Raw genomic sequence first — 21,035 nt, 5'->3', positions numbered from 1 at the left:
GATTCATTGCAATATCCCACCTTCTGAGTTCATAAGTGATTGCAGGAGTTGGATTTGTTGTTAATCAAATCCTGGACCCATTCATTTCTCATTTGGTCTTTTTCTCCTGATGTTAGTAAATTCCAGAACAGTTTTATGTGTGAATATTCAGAATAAAACTCACTTGAATTAGCTTTGTGTTAAGTGTTTTTAATATCTCTAATACGTGAGTCCCTTTGGAAGGGTCTCCCTGTCCTCTATATGGGCGGCACGGTGGCACAGTGGTTAGCACTGCTGCCTCACAGCGCCTGAGACCCGGGTTCAATTCCCGCCTCAGGCGACTGACTGTGTGGAGTTTGCACGTTCTCCGTGTCTGCGTGGGTTTCCTCCGGGTGCTCCGGTTTCCTCCCACAGTCCAAAGATGTGCAGGTCAGGTGAATTGGCCATGCTAAATTGCCTGTAGTGTTAGGTAAGGGGTAAGTGTAGGGGCATGGGTGGGTTGCGCTTCGGCGGGTCGGTGTGGACTTGTTGGGCCGAAGGGCCTGTTTCCACACTGTAATGCAATGTAATCTAATCTCTCTTTCATCTAACAACAAATGTGCAGAGATCAAAGAGCTTATTTGTCACTAAGATTGAGACAATCCAATCAGTTTCCTCTGCTGCTATCCTCCCTTCCACTAGCTTGTTGGGTGAAAGTGCCTGTTAAGGTTCATCTTGCCTGACTCCAGACCTCTCCAGTTTCTCACTGCCATGGTATTAAGGGTTTAGATGGAGAGGAATTTGTTAAGTGTGCACAAAACAATTTTCTGATTCAGTATGTGGATGTACCGAGTAGAGAAGGTGCAAAACTTGAGCTACTCTTGGGAAATAAGGCAGGGCAGGTGACTGGGGTGTCAGTGGGGGAGCACTTTGGGGCAAGTGACCATAATTCTCTTAGATTTAAAATAATGATGGAAAAGGATAGACCAGATCTAAAAGTTGAAGTTCTAAATTGGAGAAAGGCCAATTTTGATGGTATTAGGCAAGAACTTTCGAAAGCTGATTGGGGGCAGATGTTCACAGGTAACGCGACAGCTGGAAAATGGGAAGCCTTCAGAAATGAGATAATGAGAATCCAGAGAAAGTATATTCCTGGTAGGGTGAAAGGAAAGGCTGGTAGGTATAGGGAATGCTGGGTGACTAAAGAAATTGAGGGTTTGATTAAGAAAAAGAAGGAAGCACATGTAAGGGATAGACAGGATAGATCGAGTGAATCCTGAGAGTATAAAGGAAGTAGGAGTATACTTAAGAGGGAAATCAGGACGGCAAAAAGGGGACATGAGATAGCTTTGGCAAATAAAATTAAGGAGAATCCAAAGAGTTCTTACAAATACATTAAGGACAAAAGGGTAACGAGGGAGAGAATAGGGCCCCTCAAAGATCAGCAAGGCGGCCTTTGTGTGGAGCTGCAGGAAATGGGGGCGATACTAAATGAGCATTTTGCATCAGTATTTACTATAGAAAATGATATGGACGATATAGACCGTAGGGAAATAGATGGTGACATCTTGCAAAATGTCCATAATATAGAGGAGGAAGTGCTGGATGTCTTGAAATGGGTAAAGGTGGATAAATTCCCAGGACTTGATCTTTAGTCACCCAGCATTCCCTATACCTACCAGCCTTTCCTTTCACCCTACCAGGAATATACTTTCTCTGGATTCTCATTATCTCATTTCTGAAGGCTTCCCATTTTCCAGCTGTCGCGTTACCTGTGAACATCTGCCCCCAATCAGCTTTCGAAAGTTCTTGCCTAATACCATCAAAATTGGCCTTTCTCCAATTTAGAACTTCAACTTTTAGATCTGGTCTATCCTTTTCCATCATTATTTTAAATCTAAGAGAATTATGGTCACTTGCCCCAAAGTGCTCCCCCACTGACACCCCAGTCACCTGCCCTGCCTTATTTCCCAAGAGTAGCTCAAGTTTTGCACCTTCTCTACTCGGTACATCCACATACTGAATCAGAAAATTGTTTTGTGCACACTTAACAAATTCCTCTCCATCTAAACCCTTAATACCATGGCAGTACCCTAGAACTTTGTGGGAAGCTAGAGAAGTGATTGCTGGGCCTCTTGCTGAGATATTTGTATCATCGATAGTCACAGGTGAGGTGCCGGAAGACTGGAGGTTGGCTAACGTGGTGCCACTGTTTAAGAAGGGTGGTAAGGATAAGCCAGGAAACTATAGACGAGGGAACCTGACATCAGTGGTGGGCAAGTTGTTGGAGGGAATCCTGAGGGACAGGATGTACATGTATTTGGAAAGACAAGGACTGATCAGGGATAGTCAACATGGTTTTGTGCGTTGGATTAAACTTGATTGAGGTTTTTGAGGAAGTAAAGAGGATTGATTAGGGCAGAGCGTTGGTGTGATCTATATGGACTTCGGTAAGGTGTTTGACAAGCTTCCCCATAGACTGATTAGCAAGGTTTGATCTCATGGCATACAGGGAGAACTAGCCATTTGGACAGAGAACTGGATCAAAGGTAGAAGACAGAGGGTGGTGGTGGAGGTTGTTTTTCAGACTGGAGGCCTGTGACCAGTGGAGTGCCACAAGGATTGGTGCTGGATCCTCTACTTTTTGTCATTTACATAAATGATTTGAATGCGAGCATCAGAGGTACAGTTAGTAAGTTGCAGATGACATCAAAATTGGAGGGTTAGTGGATAGCGAGGAGGGTTACCTCTGATTTCAACAGGATCTGGACCAGATGGGCCAATGGGCTGAGAAGTGGTAGATGGAGTTTAATTCAGATAAATGCGAGGTACTGCATTTTGGGAAAGTAAATCTTAGTAGGACTTATACACTTAATGGTAAGATCATAGAAAGTGTTGCTGATCAAAGAGACCTTGGACTGCAGATTCATAGCTCCTTGAAAGTGGAGTCGCAGGTAGATAGGATAGTGAAGAAGGTGTTTGGTATGCTTTCGTTTATTGGTCAGAGTACTGAGTACAGGAGTTGGGAGGTCATGTTGTGGGTGTACAGGACATTGGTTAGGCCACTATTGGAATATTGTGTGCAATTCTGGTCTCCTTCCTATTGGAAAGATGTTGTGAAACTTGAAAGGGTTCAGGAAAGATTTACAAGGATGTTGCCAGGGTTGGAGGATTTGAACTATGGGGAGAGGCTGAACAGGCTGGGGCTGTTTTCCCTGGAGTGTCGGAGGCTGAGGGGTGACTTTATAGAGGATTACAAAATTATGGGGGGCATGGTTAGGGTAAATAGGCAAAGTCTTTTCCCTGGAGTCGGGGAGTCCAGAACTAGAGGGCATAGGTTTAGGGTAAGAGGGGCAACTTTTTCACGTAGAGGGTGGTACGAGTATGGAATGAGCTGCCAGAGGGAGTGGTGGAGGCTGGTACAATTGCAACATTTAAGAAACATTTGATGGGTATATGAATAGGAAGGGTTTGGAGGGTTATGGGCCGGGTGCTGGCAGGTGGGACTAGATTGGGTTGGGATATCTGGTCGGCATGGTTGGGTTGGACCGAAGGGTCTGTTTCCATGCTGCACATCTCTACGAGTCTAACAGATGTCAGAGGTAGTTTCTTTACTCGGAGAGTAGTAGGGGCGTAGAACCCTCCAAACCCTTCCTATTCATATACCCATCCAAATGCCTCTTAAATGTTGCAATTGTACCAGCCTCCACCACTTCCTCTGGCAGCTCATTCCATACCCGTACCACCCTCTGCGTGAAAAAGTTGCCCCTTAGGTCTCTTTACTGCCTGCAACCGTAGTAGCCCCGCCAACTTTAAGGCATTTAAATTGTCATTGGATAGACATACGGATGATAATGGAATTGTGTAAGTTCGATGGGCTTCAGTTTCGTCTCACAGGTCGGTGCAACATCGAGGGCTGAAGGGCCTGTACTGTGCTGTAATGTTCTATGTTCTATTCCTTGAGGTGGTGGGGAGGCTGGCTCACTTCCAATGTCAACCTCAGAAGATGAACGATGCTGGTCATGGTGCATGTCCTGAAATACCGTTTTGAAGAACACGATCAAGATGCAGATCTGGAGAAACAAACTGAGGGCAGCTAAGTACCTTTTAAAATGTTCATGTTAGAAGTTGTCAGCATCAAGTTTTCCTATGCCAAATGGGAAAATATCAAATTGCAAATAAATCAGCTGAGAGTAGATAATAATAAGGTGAATGCAAATGGGATTCTCACTATTTACCAGCAAGATTCTCATCTCTGTGTTAAAATCCTGGGTGGAAAATCTGACTTCATTCCCTGACATTGAGAATCGGGATCTCACTATATTTTCCCAACTGACTCGCCATTGCCCACACATTGCAGAGACAAGGAAGATTCTATTTTATGTATTAAACACCAAAGCTGCTTTATTTGATGAAAACTGAAAGAACTGCAGATGCTATAAATCTGAAACAAAAACAAAAGTTAATGGGACAGCTCAGCAAGTCTGGCAGCATTGATGAAGAGAAATCAGAGTTAATGCTGCATGCCAAAGGAAGTGTCACTTGACCCGAAACATTAACTCTGATTTTTCTTCACAGATGCTACCAGACCTGCTGAGCTTTTCCAGCAACTTCTGTTTTTGTTAATGGTTTATTTGATATTTGTTGTGGGATACACATTATGTCTCATCACTGAAATTGACGGAAAGACCAGGTTTTGTTTTTACTGATCCCGGGTGTGTTACCAATACTTTTGCTGGATAACAAGATTAAGAGAGTTAGAAATCGCATAGCACTAGGTTATAGTCCAACAGGTTTATTTGGAAGTATTAGCTTTCAGAATGCTCAGAGTGATTTTTAACTTTAACCATGCCAGTCCAACACCGACACCTCTACATCAAGATTAAAAGAGACACCCTCGAAGACTTGGGACTTGTCCATAGAGGAACTGAATATGAGAATAGAAAGAATCCAGAGTTAGAAAGGAAAAAGGCCTAAAAATACAGCAGTCATCACTGGGACATCATTTATTATTATTGTATCATGAAGAAATTAAGAACCTGACACACTGTTTCAAAATTACATTAGTGTATAGTCTCGCAGAGACTGAGTAGATTGGGATTATATACATTGGAATTCAGAATAATGAGGAGGGTTCTTGTAGAAACATAGAAAATTATGAAGGAAATGGATAAGATAGAAGTAGATTTGATGTTTCCACTGACAGGTGAAGCTAGGACAAGAGGGCATCGTGAGCCTCTGGTGAAGCACTTCACCGGAGGCTCACTGATGATGTTCCGTAGCATGATGATGAAACATCTGAAAACAAACCTGCCAGCTCAGTGAGCAAACTCACAGCCATAACTGAGTAAATGCCTTCCTACATGTGGAGTAGGTGAACACCCTCTCCCCTGTATGAACCTAATGATATTTTATCAAGGATTTGAAGTCATGAAACTGAAACCAAATATCACGTCATGATCTGATGGAGTCACTTTATTTATCAAGACCTGAGGATTAAAGATTTTAACCATGGAAGGAGAAAGCACCATTCACAGTGGGAAGAACAGATACATATCTTCTGACAAAAGGCTTTAGCCAATCAACTGGCCTCAAGAAGCACAAATGCAGTCACAGTGGGTTGAAACTATGGAAAATCATGACCTGTGAGAAAGGATTCAGTCACTACTCTGTGCTGATAATTCCCCAACATGTTCACACTGGGGAGAGGCCGTTGACCTGCTTCCTGTGTGGGAAGGGATTCACTCAGTTATTCATCCTCCTGACAGACCAGCGATTTCACACTGATAAATGTACAAGCTACTGAAATTGCTTTAAAATTTCCAGCCATCAGCAGTCCCACCAACTTGTTCACACTGACAAGAGACCTTTTCCATGTCCAGGTTGTGGAAAGTGCTTTAGGAGTTCTGCTGATCTGATGTCCCATCAGTTTGTTTACACTGAGGAAGAAAGGGTCAAATGTTCTGACTGTGGGGCATTCACAAGTGCATTCATACTAGGGAGAGGCCATTCACTTGCTCTGAATGTGGAATTGGATTTACTCAGTCATATCGCCTCAGTGCACACCTACAGGTTGACATTGAGAGAAACCTTTTAAATGTCCAAACTCCAGCAAGTGCTTTAAAGGTTCTGGTGAACTGATTGTCCCTTAATGTACTCACACTAATGATAGACCATTCAGCTGCTATCACAGTGGAACTGGGTTCAAAATATCATCTAAACTCAGTCGGCACCAGCATCGTCACACTGGCGAGAGGCCATTCATCTGCTCTAAATGTGGGCAGGGATTCATTGACCCATCCCACCTCAAGTTACACCAAAGTGTTCTGATTAAAGACCATTTAAATGCCTCGATTGTGGGAAGTGTTTTAAATGTTCTGGGCACTTGAAACATATTCAATCTGAAAATAGACGTTTTAAATTCCCAGTTTGTGGGAAGTGCTTTAACAGCTCTGGGAAACTGATGTCCCACCAACATATTCACACCAATGAGAGACCATTCAGGCGCTCTCACTGTGCGACTGGGTTCAGATGATCATCTCGTCTTACTTTACACCAGCGAGGTCACACTGGGAAGAGATCATTTGCCTGCTCCATGTGTAAGAAGAAATTTGCTCAATCATCCAATCTGGTGAGACACCAGCAATGTCACAAGTCACTCCAGTGATGGGATTTTCAGTTAATCAAATTGGAACTCATCCATGTTCATTGGGGTCTGTTTCTGTTGATGCTAATAAACTCCAGTCCAGTGAAAGGTGCTTACATTCTAAGTGTCAAATAAAGCAGATGTCTATCAGTTACACAGTATGGTCAGTCATTTTAATATCGAACAGAAATTTTTGATGGATGCTCCCTCCCTCCTGCCCCCTCAATCCTCACCTCCAACAGCAAGTTTCAGGAGCACAAGAGTTTCTTTGTTAATAAGGCTTGAGAAAATCTGATCAGCTTGCTCTCCTTTCCAATTGGTCACTGAGACAAACTGCCTTAAAATGTTCTTCCATGTCTGAGTCCTGAATGTGCGATTCTCTCCACTTTATCTCTAATCTCATGTCATGCCCTGTCAGACCTCACCTTGTCCAAGTGCCTCACTTACTGCTCCATTGGCCCTATTTCCATGAAATGTCTGACTACTGACCTTCTCTCTATTTGCTGCATTGTTAACCATTCTCCTACAGACACTGTCCCTTTTGCTATAAATCTGCCATATTTGCATTCCAACCCCAACATTCCAGCAAGTTACTGTCTTAATTTGAACTTGCCTTTCCCGTCCAAAATCCTGGAATGACTTGTTTCCTCATAAATCCATGCCATCTATCCACCCATGCAATGCTTGAATCAGATTTCTGTCCCTGTTACATTCATGAAAATCAGTGTCTGTGGTCAAGTTCACTATTTGGTGGAGCAAGTGCACTTGTGTAGAAAATTGGCATATTGCTTCGGGATTGATGTACAAATAACAATACCTTTGACATTAAATGAGAATCAAGTCAGTCGGAATGATTGTTGATTCCCCATAATATCCATAATTAGAACATCTTTCAGGAGCATATGCAGCAGCATTCTGCCAACAGTAGGAGCTTCCACCATGTATTAAAAATGCTGCATACATGTGGTGTTGGAATAGAGTAGGCCATTTGGCCCATGGTATCTGCACAACCATTTAATGAGATCATGGCAGATCTGATTCTCCTCAATTCCACTCTCATGCCATTTCCTCGCAACTCTTGAGTTCTTTACTGATTAAAAAAAAACTGCCTCAACCTGGTGAAAATAGGCCATGTAGAGAATAAACTGGGAAAATAATAATGGGGAATGAGAAAATGGCAAAAGAGTCGAATAAACACTTTACACCAGTCTTCAAAGTAGAAGCCACTCATAAAATGCAAAAATTACTGAATAATCAAAGGGCAAAAGGAAGATAGGAAATACATGAAATAACTATCATGACAAATAGTATATTAGGAAAACTCATAGAGCTAAAGCCTATTAGTCCCTTGGAACTGGTGGGCTGCATCCGAGGGTATTGAAGGAACCAGCTACAGAGATCTTGTAGTTGCGCTGGTAGTCATCTTACAAGAATCTTTAGATTTTGAAGAAGTCTCAAAGGATTAGAAAACTGTCAGTATGTTGCCTTGATTTGAAAAGGGTATGAGACAAAAACTGGTAACTACAGACCAGCTAATTTAATATTTGTTATTGGAAAAATCTTGGAATCTATTATAAAGGATGAAAGTGAAGCAATTGTAAGTACATTACCAGTGAGAATTCTATGACTTTATGATTTCAGGAAAATTATTGATGAAGCTGCTGAATATGATTAGGCAGAGAATTCCAACCTGAGACATTCATGCAATGATGTCGTGGCACTGAGATAATTTACATCCAACAACCACACGTTTCTGCTAGGTATGATTCCAACTAATGTTCGGGATTGATGTACAAATAACAATACCTTTGACATTAAATGAGAATCAAGTCAGTCGGAATGATTGTTGATTCCCCATAATATCCATAATTAGAACATCTTTCAGGAGCATATGCAGCAGCATTCTGCCAACAGTAGGAGCTTCCACCATGTATTAAAAATGCTGCCATACATGTGGTGTTGGAATAGAGTAGGCCATTTGGCCCATGGTATCTGCACAACCATTTAATGAGATCATGGCAGATCTGATTCTCCTCAATTCCACTCTCATGCCATTTCCTCGCAACTCTTGAGTTCTTTACTGATTAAAAAAGCTTCCCAGTGACTGCAGTTTTGCCAGGGCTTCTGTTAACTGGTACCATCCAAAACTAACTGTGCTGTAAAAGGTTGCTGACATTTTAAGTCAACATTTTTCAATTCATCTGATGCTTCATGTCACTGCACATTAATAGACTGTTTCATTCTCCCCACCTCATTTACTATGTTGAGGTCCTGATATGTTTAAGACTTGTCAGCAACTGCCAGGTATCATTCCAAAACTGTGTGTACATTCAGTTCATTCGCTTCGTTAATAAAATGTGACGGCAGTGCTGATTTCAGCTGATGTCATTGCATGGTGTAAACATCTCGCTTTGTATATTCACCATTCAATTACATGGAACACTCTGCTGCCAAAGATTTTGTCACTGTAGATGCAATTATCAGAATTGTCCACCTTTGAAGGGATACAGACAAAAAACAGGAGATTAAAAGAATCAATCTAAATTTATGTCAGGCATTGTGAGTGTCGAATAAATCTACATGTGCAGAATTGTCAATTATATCAATATTTCTGATCACGAATTACATTGAAGCTTGGCACAAAGACTTTACATCAGCCCACTCATCTGTCTGGATTAACATAATAAATATATGCCTGTGTGAGCACAAATCTATCTGAGTGAATCCCTGGCAATAAACTGCAATGAGTCAGAGATTGAGAAGGAGTAATTCACACAGGGTCATTATGACCTCACTCGCTGCAGGGGGTCAGGACTATTGTGACCTCAGTCACTGGAGGGGACGGCCCACATTAAATCACAATTGGCCTAGTCTCTCTTTACGTTACTCTGGACTCTGTCTGATTCATCATTGCATTCTCCCATCATTCTGTACATAACCTTCAACCCTACCTTCATCTTGTTACATCCAGTTGCCTTGGTTTATGTGACACAGGCTATACAGTTACCTATTACATTGCAGTTTACATTGCATGGAATGGTGTCTTAGTGGGTGCAGTTCTAGACTTGTCGTAAGTTTAATTACAACTGGTCTCTGTATCTGATAATACTAAAATTGACTCAAATTTTTGTCCATATTAGAGGCATATTTCCAGCTCCCTTCAACAACAAAAAAAAGAGTACTTGGTATTTCAGATAAATAACACTGATAGGTTTGCATTTCCTCCACAGGTCAGGGCTGGTCTGCCTGAGTTTGTAATTCCACATTCCTGTTTCTCTTCCCATGAATTCAAAGCAACCCACCATTCTTATGGACAACAAGCAGCTGATGTGAGCAACATTCTAGTTTGGCAGGAAAAATGAGGTGAGGCAGTATGAACAGCAAACTGACAGGGAACCATTGGGGGAGTAAAACAGACAAGGCTGAATGTTTCCTTTCATAGAACATAGAACAGTACAGCACAGGACAGGCCCTTCAGCCCATGATGTTGTGCTGACCACTGATCCTCATATTTGCACCCTCAAATTTCTGTGACCATATGCATGTCCAGGAGTCTCTTAAATGTCCCCAATGACCTTGCTTCCACAACTGCTGCTGGCAATGCATTCCATGCTTTCACAACTCTCTGTGTAAAGAACCTGCCTCTGACATCCCCTCTGACTTTCCTCCAACCAGCTTAAAACTATAACCCCTCGTGTTAGTCATTTCTGCCCTGGGAAATAGTCTCTGGCTATCGACTCTATCTATGCCTCTCATTATCTTGTATACCTCAATTAGGTCCCCTCTCCTCCTCCTTTTCTCCAATCAAAAAAGTCCGAGCTCAGTCAACCTCTCTTCATAAGATAAGCCCTCCAGTCCAGGCAGCATCCTGGTAAACCTCCTCTGAACCCTCTCCAAAGCATCAACATCTTTCCTATAATAGGGCGACCAGAACTGGACGCAGTATCCCAAGTGCAGTCTAACCAAAGTTTTATAGAGCTGCAACAAGATCTCACGACTCTTAAACTCAATCCCCCTGTTAATGAAAGCCAAAACACCATATGCTTTCTTAACAACCCTGTCCACTTGGGTGGCCATTTTAAGGGATCTATGTACCTGCATACCAAGATCCCTCTGTTCCTCCAAGAATCCTATCCTTAATCCTGTACTCAGCTTTCAAATTCAACCTTCCAAAATGCATCACCTTGCATTTATCCAGGTTGAACTCCATCTGCCACCTCTCAGCCCATCTCGCAACCTGTCAATGTCCCGCTGCAGCCTACAACAGCCCTCTATACAGTCAACGACACCTCCAACCTTTGACATCTCCAAAATTGCTAACCCATCCTTCAATCCCCTCATCCAAGTCATTAACAAAAATTACAAACAGTAGAGACCCAAGAACAGAGCCCTGTGGAACACCACTCACCACAGACTTCCAGGCAGAATATTTTCCTTCTACTACCACTCACTGTCTTCTGTTGGCCAGGACAGCTAAGTTCATCATCTCCCAGACCATCCAGAACCTCATCACCTCAGGGGATCTCCCATCCACCGCCTCCAACCTCATAGTCCCACAACCCCGCACCGCCCGTTTCTACCTCCTGCCCAAAATCCACAAACCTAACTGCCCCGGCCGACCCATTGTCTCCGCCTGCTCCTGCCCCACCAAACTCATTTCTGCATACCTCGACACGGTCCTGTCCCCCTTAGTCCAAGAACTCCCCACCTACGTTCGGGAAACCACCCACGCCCTCCACCTCCTCCATGATTTTCGCTTCCCCGGTCCCCAACGCCTTATCTTCACCGTGGACATCCAGTCCCTGTACACCTCCATCCCCCATCACGAAGGACTTAAAGCCCTCCGCTTCTTCCTTTCCCGCCGTACCAACCAGTACCCTTCTACTGACACCCTCCTTCGACTGACTGAACTGGTCCTCACCCTGAACAACTTCTCTTTCCAATCCTCCCACTTCCTCCAAACCAAAGGAGTAGCCATGGGCACCCGCATGGGCCCCAGCTATGCCTGCCTCTTCGTAGGATATGCGGAACAGTCCATCTTCCGCAGCTACACTGGCACCACCCCCCACCTTTTCCTCCGCTACATCGATGACTGTATCAGCGCTGCCTCGTGCTCCCACGAGGAGGTTGAACAGTTCATCCACTTTACCAACACCTTCCACCCCAACCTCAAATTCACCTGGACCGTCTCAGACTCCTCCCTCCCCTTCCTAGACCTTTCCATTTCTATCTCGGGTGACCGAATCGACACGGACATTTACTATAAACCGACCGACTCCCATAGCTACCTAGACTACACCTCCTCCCACCCTGCCCCCTGGAAAAATGCCATCCCATATTCCCAATTCCTTCGTCTCCGCCGCATCTGCTCCCAGAAGGACCAGTTCCAAAACCATACAACCCAGATGGCCTCCTTCTTCGAGGACCGCAATTTCCCACCAGACGTAGTCGACGATGCCCTCCACCGCATCTCTTCCACTTCCCGCTCCTCCGCCCTTGAGCCCCGCCCCTCCAACCGCCACCAAGACAGAACCCCACTGGTCCTCACCTACCACCCCACCAACCTCCATGTACAACGTATCATCCGCCGCCATTTCCGCCACCTCCAAACGGACCCCAAGACCAGTGATATATTTCCCTCCCCTCCCCGATCAGCGTTCCGAAAAGACCACTCCCTCCGTGACTCCCTCGTCAGGTCCACACCCCCCACCAACCCAACCTCCACTCCTGGCACCCTCCCCTGCAACCGCAAGAAATACAAAACTTGCGCCCACACCTCTCCCCTTACTTCCCTCCAAGGCCCCAAAGGGACACTTCCATATCCGCCACAAATTCACCTGCACCTCCACACACATCATCTATTGCATCCGCTGCACCCGATGTGGCCTCCTCTATATTGGGGAGACAGGCCGCCTGCTTGCGGAACGTTTCAGAGAACACCTCTGGGACACCCTGACCAACCAACCCAACCACCCTGTAGCCCAACACTTTAACTCCCCCTCCCACTCCACCAAGGACATGCAGGTCCTTGGACTCCTCCATCGCCAGACCATGGCAACACGACGGTTGGAGGAAGAGCGCCTCATCTTCTGCCTGGGAACCCTCCAACCACAAGGGATGAACTCGGATTTTTCCAGTTTCTGCATTCCCCCTCCCCCCACCTTGTCTCAGTCAAATCCCTCGAACTCAGCACCGCCTTCCTAACCTGCAATCATCTTCCTGACCTCTCCGCCCCCACCCCACTCCGGTCTATCACCCTCACCTTGACCTCCCTCCACCTATCGCATTTCCAAAGCCCCTCCCCCAAGTCCCTCCTCCCTACCTTTTATCTTAGCCTGCTGGACACACTTTCCTCATTCCTGAAGAAGGGCTTATGCCCGAAACATCGATTCTCCTGTTCCTTGGATGCTGCCTGACCTGCTGCGCTTTTCCAGCAACACATTTTCAGCTAAGTTCCCCTGTATCACATTCCTCCTGACCTTCTGAATGAGCCTACCATGGGGAACCTTATCAAATGCCTTGCTGAAGTCCATATGCACCACATCCACAGCTCGATCCTAATCAACGTTTCTAGTCACATCCTCAAAGAACTCGATAAGGTTTGTGAGGCAAGACCTGCCCCTCACAAAGCCATGTTGACTGCATTTAATCAAGCCATGCTCTTCCATATGGTCATAAATCCTATCCCTCAGAATCCTTTCTAACACCTTGCAGACGACAGACCTGAGACTTACTGGTCTGTAATTGCCGGGGATTTCCCTGTTTCCTTTCTTGAAGAAAGGAATTACATTTTCCTCTCTCCAGTCCTCAGGTACGACTCCAGTGGAGAGCGAGGATGCAAAGATCTTCGCAAGTGGTGAAGCAATTGCATTTCTCGTTTCCCAAAGCAGCCGAGGACAAACCTGGTCCGGGCCTGGCGACTTGTCAATCTTAATGTTTGACAAAATTTTCAGCACATCAGCTTCCTCTATCTCTATCCATTCCAGCATATGCACACCTGCTCTTCAAAGGTTTCATTCACTACAAAGTTCATTTCTTCCGTAAAGACAGAAGCAAAAAACTCATTTAGGGCTTCCCCTACCTCCTCAGACTCCACACGCAAATTCCCTATGCTATCCCTATTCATTATGGAAACCTGGCTGTGATTTTGTATGAGCTGAAAATGTGTTGCTGGAAAAGCGCAGCAGGTCAGGCAGCATCCAAGGAACAGGAGAATCGACGTTTCGGGCATAAGCCCTTCTTCAGGAAGAAGCTCTCTTACTTTCTCTCTGTGATTTTGTATGAAGCTTGCACATTATGTATGGAGTTTGCAAACATTACTGTGTAGTGAAATCAATGTGTCTCCCACAGCAGATTCAAATCCAGTTCTGAAGAAAGGTCACTGGGCTCAAGGGCCTCTTTGCATGCTGTAAAACCCAATGATATGACAATTTTGTCTGAAAAACGTACCTCTGGTTAACATACTATCAAATGAAAAATTAAATGTCAAAAGCAATGTTATTGAGAAATCATGCAACCTTGGCTGGCATGTTCCATGCTGGTGTAGTGGTTGGGATTCAGCACTTTCACCACTGCAGCCAGGATTCGATTCCTGGTTCCTTCTCGAAGCTCAAAAAAAAACATGAATTGCTGACATCAGACACAACAGAATTACTGAGGGTTTCATTTCAACCTGAAAGTATCACATGAAACTGGGAACAAACAGGAGGAAACACCAACATCCTCTGCCTAAGGCTACTCAGCCACAGTACTGCAAAAAAGCACCATGCGTTATTTAAACATACAAGATTCTCAGGGGAAAAGTAAAAGAAAGAACTATGGATCTTAAGATCTAAAACAAAAACAGAAATTGCTGGAGAAACCCAGCAGGTCTGGGAACATCTGGGGGAAGAAAGTCGAGTTAACTTTGTGAGCCTTTTGACTCTTCATCAGGATTTAACAGGTTAGATGCAGAAAGCTTATTTCCCTTTGTGGGAGAATCTATGACCAGAGTGTGTAATCTCAAAACAAGGAGGAGCAATTTAAGACATGTGAAGTAATTTCTTCTCTCAGTGCATAGTGAAGCTGTGGAATCATTTACCACAGAAAGCTGTTGAGGCTGGATCATTCATTATGTTCAAGAGTGAATACAACTTCAGTCCGATGTTGTGTCCATCTGAACCATAGAAAGTGATGGGAGTATGAGGTCTGAATCAAAGTAAATCCCCTTCTACAATGCCGACCTCTCCGGTCTTGCTTCATGCCGTTGGCATATAAGGTCAACTTGATGTGAAGGATATTATTGAAAACTTTCTAGCTTTGACAACCTATCACCTTCATCCCCACCCCCCCTAACCTATTATACTCCATGCTACTTTCTCCCCACCCCCACCCTCCTCTAGCTTATCTCTCCACGCTTCAGGCTCTCTGCCTTTATTCCTAATGAAGGGCTTTTGCCCGAAACGTCGATCTTGCTGCTCCTCGGACGCTGCCTGAACTGCTGTGCTCTTCCAGCACCACTAATCCAAAAAGAAATGTCAACATCAAGTGACCTGAAGTCTAAAGGAACATGTAAAGTCTGCTGTGGCTACTGCATGACAGCAACAGCAGTTTATGTGTCTGAAGAATTGAAGGTAAAACACAGACAGCTTAAACACTACAGCTAGATTTTGGGATGAGTAGATTGCTTAGAAAATGCTATTTGAGTCACTGTGAAAATTCTCTCAAAATCTTGTTGCCTGATGATGTTCCTTCAAAACATTCACATGTCAAATTCATCCTAGTATTATTTAATGGTTCAATACTTATAAACAATGTCAATGTAGATCATCAACAGAGCTACTTTTACCCAGAAGCCTGAAGGCTGCCCCACCCTGCCGCTGCTGCCATCTTGAGGCAGACTCAAATGGTCGTCAAACTGACAGTAACGTGAACACGTACAATGCCAACATGTAATCACAGACATATGGTATTGGGCCCGAAGTTTTCAGAATGAAGCACATACGAAATCACCAGGTTAGTTTTGAAAAAATTATTTATTGGTAAAACTTCAAAAGTTTTGTGAGTGGCCAATCTCCGTCACCTTCCTTCTGATTTCTGTGGGGCTCACGTTCTCATAATTTTATATCCATTCCCACTCACTTATTTCCTCCAATAATCTTACTCAAGCAATGGGGTGCTTGTCATTTTAGTGCTCAGTGCTTGAACATTCACTCCATGCTTTCTGCAGTACACAGTTTCTACTTATTATTTTCCACTCAAGTAACTTATGCAACATATATTCAACTGCAGAAATTTTGTTTAAACATAATCAAGGTTTCTTGCAACTGTACAGCTCCCCATCTGAACTGAAAGCTCATTGCCAGAGCATGACTCACACAAGTTGAAGGTGAACCCAGAGGCGACAAGGGAAAGAGAAAGTTCTACAAAGGTAATTGTACTGTATCAGAGATATTAACATGTCTAAACACATTACGTGTTTAACACAAAGCCGATTTAGTTGCCTTTCATTCAGGATGGTAACACCAAAAATGATGTTTGAATTTGTTAACATCAGGAGAAAGGAAAGCAATGAACAAGATTCAGTCCTGGAAGTAATTAACAGAAAGATCCAACTCCTGACGTCACTTGTGAACTCGTTGGTGTCTCAGCAGGTTACAAGTCCGAGTGAATCTCTTCCCACACTCTGTGCAGGCAAATGGCCTTTCTCCAGTGTGAACTCGCTGGTGCGCAGTGAGATGGGATGATTGCCTGAACCCAGACCCACAGTGAGAGCATCTGAACGGTCTCTCCTCAGTGTGAACTCGCTGGTGTGCCACAAGGCGACAGGACCGAGTAAATTCCTTCCCACACACGGAGCAGGTGAACGGCTTCTCCCCAGTGTGAATTCGCCGGTGTTCCGTGAGATCAAACGATCGTCTGAATCTGGTCCCACACTGGGAACACGTGAACCATCTCTCCTCAGTATGAACACGTTGATGCGAAGTCAGTTCTCCAGAACTTTTATAGCATTTCCCACAATCCAAACATTTGAAAGGTTTCTCATCAGTGTGAACACGTTGATGGGACATCAGTTCCCCAGAACTTTTAAAGCAATTTCCACAGTCTGAACATTTAAAAGGTTTATCATCAGAGTGAACACGTTGATGGTTCATCAAATCTCTCGAACTTTTAAAGCATTTCCCGCAGTCGGTGCATTTGAAAGGTCTCTCATCAGTGTGAACACGCCGATGGGAGATCAGATTGCTGGATGTTTTAAAACATTTCCCACAGTCTAAGCATTCGAAAGGTCTCTCCTCTGTGTGAACTTGTTGATGGTTCATTAGTGCCCTGGGACTTTTGTAGCACTTCCCACAATTTGGGCACTTAAAAGGCCTCTCCTCAGTGTGAATATGTTGATGGCGCATCAGATCCCCAGAACCTTTATAGCACTTCCCACAGTCTGGGCATTGGAAAGGTCTTTCATCACTGTGGACACGTAAATGGGCCATTAAATTGCTGGAACTTTTATAGCACATTCCACAAACTGGGCATTTAAAAGGTCTCTCCCCAGTGTGAACTCGCTGGTGTTTCAGTAAGATGGATGACCGCGTGAATCCTTTCCCACACTCTGTGCAGGTGAATGGTCTTTCCCCAGTGTGACTACGGCGATGAATTTCCAGCACTGACAAGTAACGGAACCTTTCTCCACAATCTCCACATTTCCATCGTTTCTCTCCACTGTGAATGGTGTTTTTTCCTTCCATGTTCAAAGTCCGTTGCGATTCAGGTTGTGGCAAATGGGGCATATCTGTCCAATCCTGATATAATGATTGGTTTCAGTTTCCTTATTGTAGATGCTCTGTTTGTAACACCCTGTGAAACTGGTTTGAAAAACAGAATAAAGAGAGTGAGACAGAAACATAAAATCACAAAGGCAGGTTATGAAAAGCAGCTCAATGAATCTGGTCAATTGTGGGGCTGGCATGTGGTAAAAGTGACAATGAAAGCTACTGGACTGTCACAAATACCCAACTGGTTCACTGATGTCGTTCAGGGAAGGGAACCTGCCTCTGGTCTGGACCTACGGAAGACTCTGCAGGTTTTGAAATTATGCCCTAATCTAAATCATTTATGTAAATCAGGAAAGGTAGGATTCCGAACAGCAATTCCTAGGGAACTCCACTATTAACCTTCCTGCAGCCTGAAAGGTATCCAGTAATCAGTAATCTCTTTCTCCTGTCAGTCAGTTTCAACTTCAAGTTGCCTCTGGTCTTGTGTTTCCATTAACTTCTAACCTCACTCTCAAACATTTGCTCAAATGCATTTTGGAAGTCCATGTAAAGTACATTAATAACATTAACTGTAACAATGTTCTTTGTTACTACATCAAAAATGTAAGCAAGGTAGCAAAACATATTTTGTCTATAACAAATCTGTATTGGCTTTTCTGAAATACACCAAATTTTGTTCATTTTGTCCTGAATCATTGGTTTTGTAGGCTTCGCCACCACCAAAGTGAACTGACTGACCTGTCATTGTTGAGCTTGTTTCTACTGCCTTTTTGAACAATTCTGCAGGATTTTGTCACCACCCCTGATTCTTAGGGGGACTGATTTGCCTCCTGAACCTCTACACTCATTTCCCTCAGTGTCATCTGATTCTGATGCCTTATCAACATTAACATACAACCTATCTGATGCCTCCTCCTTGTCAACTTTAAACACATGTAGTGCTTCAATTTCTCCCTCTTTCACCATGGCTCTGGTATCATCAAATTCCGTGGCAATCTACATTTTATACCTCAGCTGTCTCTCTGCCTCCAGCTGTAAATCTATTTATCAATTCCTAATTGGCTTCACTTCTCATTTATCATATTTACAATTTATATGCTGACAAGCCTGAATCAATAAGCCTTTTATTTTTCCTTCTTCTTTCTGCTCATCCTTTCTCTTTGCCTCTCTTATTTGCTCATTTAGTTTCCCCTGAACCTTCCAAATTCCTCCTGGTTCTAGTTGAACTGGCAAACTGACATCTGTCACAAGCACTCTTTAGTCATTCATTTGAATTTCTTTATTTTGCCATCTTGTGTGCTTTGGATTTGTTTTCTCTAACATTCTGCTTTGTGCATGCTGTAATGTATGCCTGCAGCTGACACTTGGTTTTGCTTGGATCTTCTTAGTGTAGACATGCTGACACTAATCCTCCTTCTAATACCATTCTACTTGCTAATATTAAGTGATGAACTAATGAGTCTTTGGCAGAAGAGGAGTACTAAAATAACAGAATTAACAATAAGATAACAGGTTAAACATTCACGCTTGGTAACAGGCATTAGATTAGATTAGATTCTCTACAGTATGGAAACAGGGCCTTTGGCCCAACAAGTCCACACTGACCATCTGAAGAGTAACCTATCCAGACCTCTTCCCCTATGCTATATTTACCCTGACTAATGCATCTAACACTATGGGCAATTTAGTACGGCCAATTCACCTGACATGCACATCTTTGGATTGCGAGAGGAAACAGGAGCACCCAGAGGAAATGCATGCAGACACAGGGAGAATGTGCAAACTCCACACAGACAGTTGCCTGAGGAGGGAATCAAACTCAGGTCCCTGGCACTGTGAGGCAGCAGTGCTAACCACTGAGCCACTGTGCTGCCATACTAAGTCAGGGCGACATGCGATTGTAACATAGAACAAGTAACTGAACAAGAAACGAGAATCCAACTGGCACTGCTTAGACACAGTCATCTACATCTCAATTCATTGGACTGTACCAAAGGTTCTGAGTTAATCCTTGAAAGGCACTGTCTTATGCAACAGCAGGAAAATATGTAGCATTACTATGTCAGCAGTAATTCTTCTTTAAAGGCAGATCATTGTTTAGTTTTGATTCTAATTCACACTCTACAGGTGTTGGCATTTTGCCAATTAATTACTCTTACTTGCAGCTGAAATCTTTGTCCACAGTTGGAAGTATCAAATCTTTTCCTCACAAATGAAACACTTGATGATAATCAGATCCTGATGAATTAAGTGACTCTGTCAGATCTAGATTTTATATTTGATTTAGGTTCCCCAGCTGTTGATTCTCTGCTTCCAATATTCTGCAAAATAAAATTTACATTAACTTTGGGGTGAGTTCAGGATAGAAGTTCAGATGAAATAAACATTCCCCTTGAATAAAAACCGTTACTGCAAATGCCAGAAAAATGAGAACAGAAAATGCTGCAGAGACTTTGCAGGTCCAGCAGCAACTGATAAAACTACATCAGAATTAACATTTCAGTCCAGTTACTCGTCTTTGTCATTTGAAAAGTGGAAGCTGTTTCTCAGTCCTTGATACTATCAGACCTGAGATTTCGTGAACTTTCTGTCTGTCTGTCGCTTGACTTGGGTTTGCTGTGTGCTAATGCTCCCCTGCACACCTCCTGTAAAAGGTGTTTATAAATTCCATCCCTGTCAATCCAGGAGAGACATTCACAACATCCTCACTCCTGGCAAGATGACCGCACATGCGCCCTGATGCCCCTTTCTCCCTACAAAGATGGCGGTCGTTACAGGGGGCTTTCGCCGAGAGACGCGACCTCGCTGCCTCCGGCCCGTTCGTTGTCAATGCTGAACCAGAGTGCTTTACTTGGGGTATTATGTTTCCACGGTACATTTATGAAGCCTTCCCGTCCACATGGCCTCCGCCAAGACCCTCGTAAATCTGTTTTTTTTTCTCACCGGTTACGGAGCCAATACCGTCACGTTCCTGCAGAGTGAGCCCTCACACGTCGCATGCGTCAACCCGGCTATGTTTTTCGCATGATCCAATCACCGTGGCCACTGCGCTTGCTCGAACCTCTCCAGCCGGAGGACAAGGGGCACACTGTCCCGTCTGGTGACAACATGAGGACGTTGGAAATAGGAACAAGAAGAGTACATTCAGCCCCTCTGATATGAACCACCATTCAACAACATTAGAGATAATCTGCACCAGGCCTCCATTCCTATTTTCTCCCAGATCCTTATATTACTAAAGTTGGATTTTTTTTGAAGGAAAACAGTCTATTTACTGCCTTTGGAATACTTTCAGTGATCTCGCCTCCACAACTATTTGGTGCAGATAATTCCGGATATTCTCTACTCTCAGTGAGCAAATTCTTCACATCCAACTCAGTGCCACTGTATTTTGTAAACATATTCCTAGTTCAAGATTTGCCCACTTGTGTAAAGATCTTAACATCAATCCTGTCAAGCCCCGCCAGAACCTTGTACTGTTTAAAATAAGATCACCCCTCATTCTTCTAAAATCTAATAAACTATGGTCATCGTTCTTAACCTTCATCGTAGGAATCAATCCCTTTGAATAGCCTCCAATAGCTTGATGTCTTTTTTTGAATTAACGGTCCAAAATTGTACAAATTGTATGTGTGGACTCACTGGAACGCTCTGTTTGTAGCAAGACTTCCTTTTCTAAA

At 43.7% G+C, this 21,035-nt stretch overlaps 1 protein-coding gene and 1 long non-coding RNA gene across 2 annotated transcripts; one reads left to right on the top strand and one right to left on the bottom strand.

The window, feature by feature from the left end:
- Positions 1-4,511: 4,511 nt before the first annotated feature.
- LOC122543944 (uncharacterized) lies at positions 4,512-16,017 on the top strand. Its single transcript, XR_006310193.2, has 4 exons — positions 4,512-8,364; positions 9,835-9,967; positions 15,409-15,598; positions 15,918-16,017. It is a non-coding gene; the product is annotated as an uncharacterized LOC122543944 (long non-coding RNA).
- On the bottom strand, positions 15,606-19,847 carry LOC122543936 (uncharacterized). The gene is made up of 2 exons (XM_043682885.2): positions 19,515-19,847; positions 15,606-17,445 (listed from the first exon to the last, which is right to left on the bottom strand). Exon 2 carries the CDS (start codon positions 17,368-17,370, stop codon positions 16,207-16,209), a length of 1,164 nt encoding a protein of 387 aa, XP_043538820.1. The 5' UTR covers positions 17,371-17,445; positions 19,515-19,847; the 3' UTR covers positions 15,606-16,206.
- Between the last annotated feature and the right edge of the window lie 1,188 nt (positions 19,848-21,035).

Source organism: Chiloscyllium plagiosum, unplaced genomic scaffold (genome assembly GCF_037043375.1).
Source record: "Chiloscyllium plagiosum isolate Xiang-an unplaced genomic scaffold, Cpla_swu_hap1 HiC_scaffold_46, whole genome shotgun sequence".
NCBI classification, from domain to species: Eukaryota; Metazoa; Chordata; class Chondrichthyes; order Orectolobiformes; family Hemiscylliidae; genus Chiloscyllium; species Chiloscyllium plagiosum.
The sequence above is the reverse complement of the archived record's forward strand: the minus strand, read 5'-3'. Positions and strand labels throughout refer to the sequence as shown.

Excerpts from the sequence above, each read along its gene's own strand:
- LOC122543936 (XM_043682885.2), bottom strand. The coding sequence starts at position 17,370 with ATGCCCCATTTGCCACAACCTGAATCGCAACGGACTTTGAACATGGAA.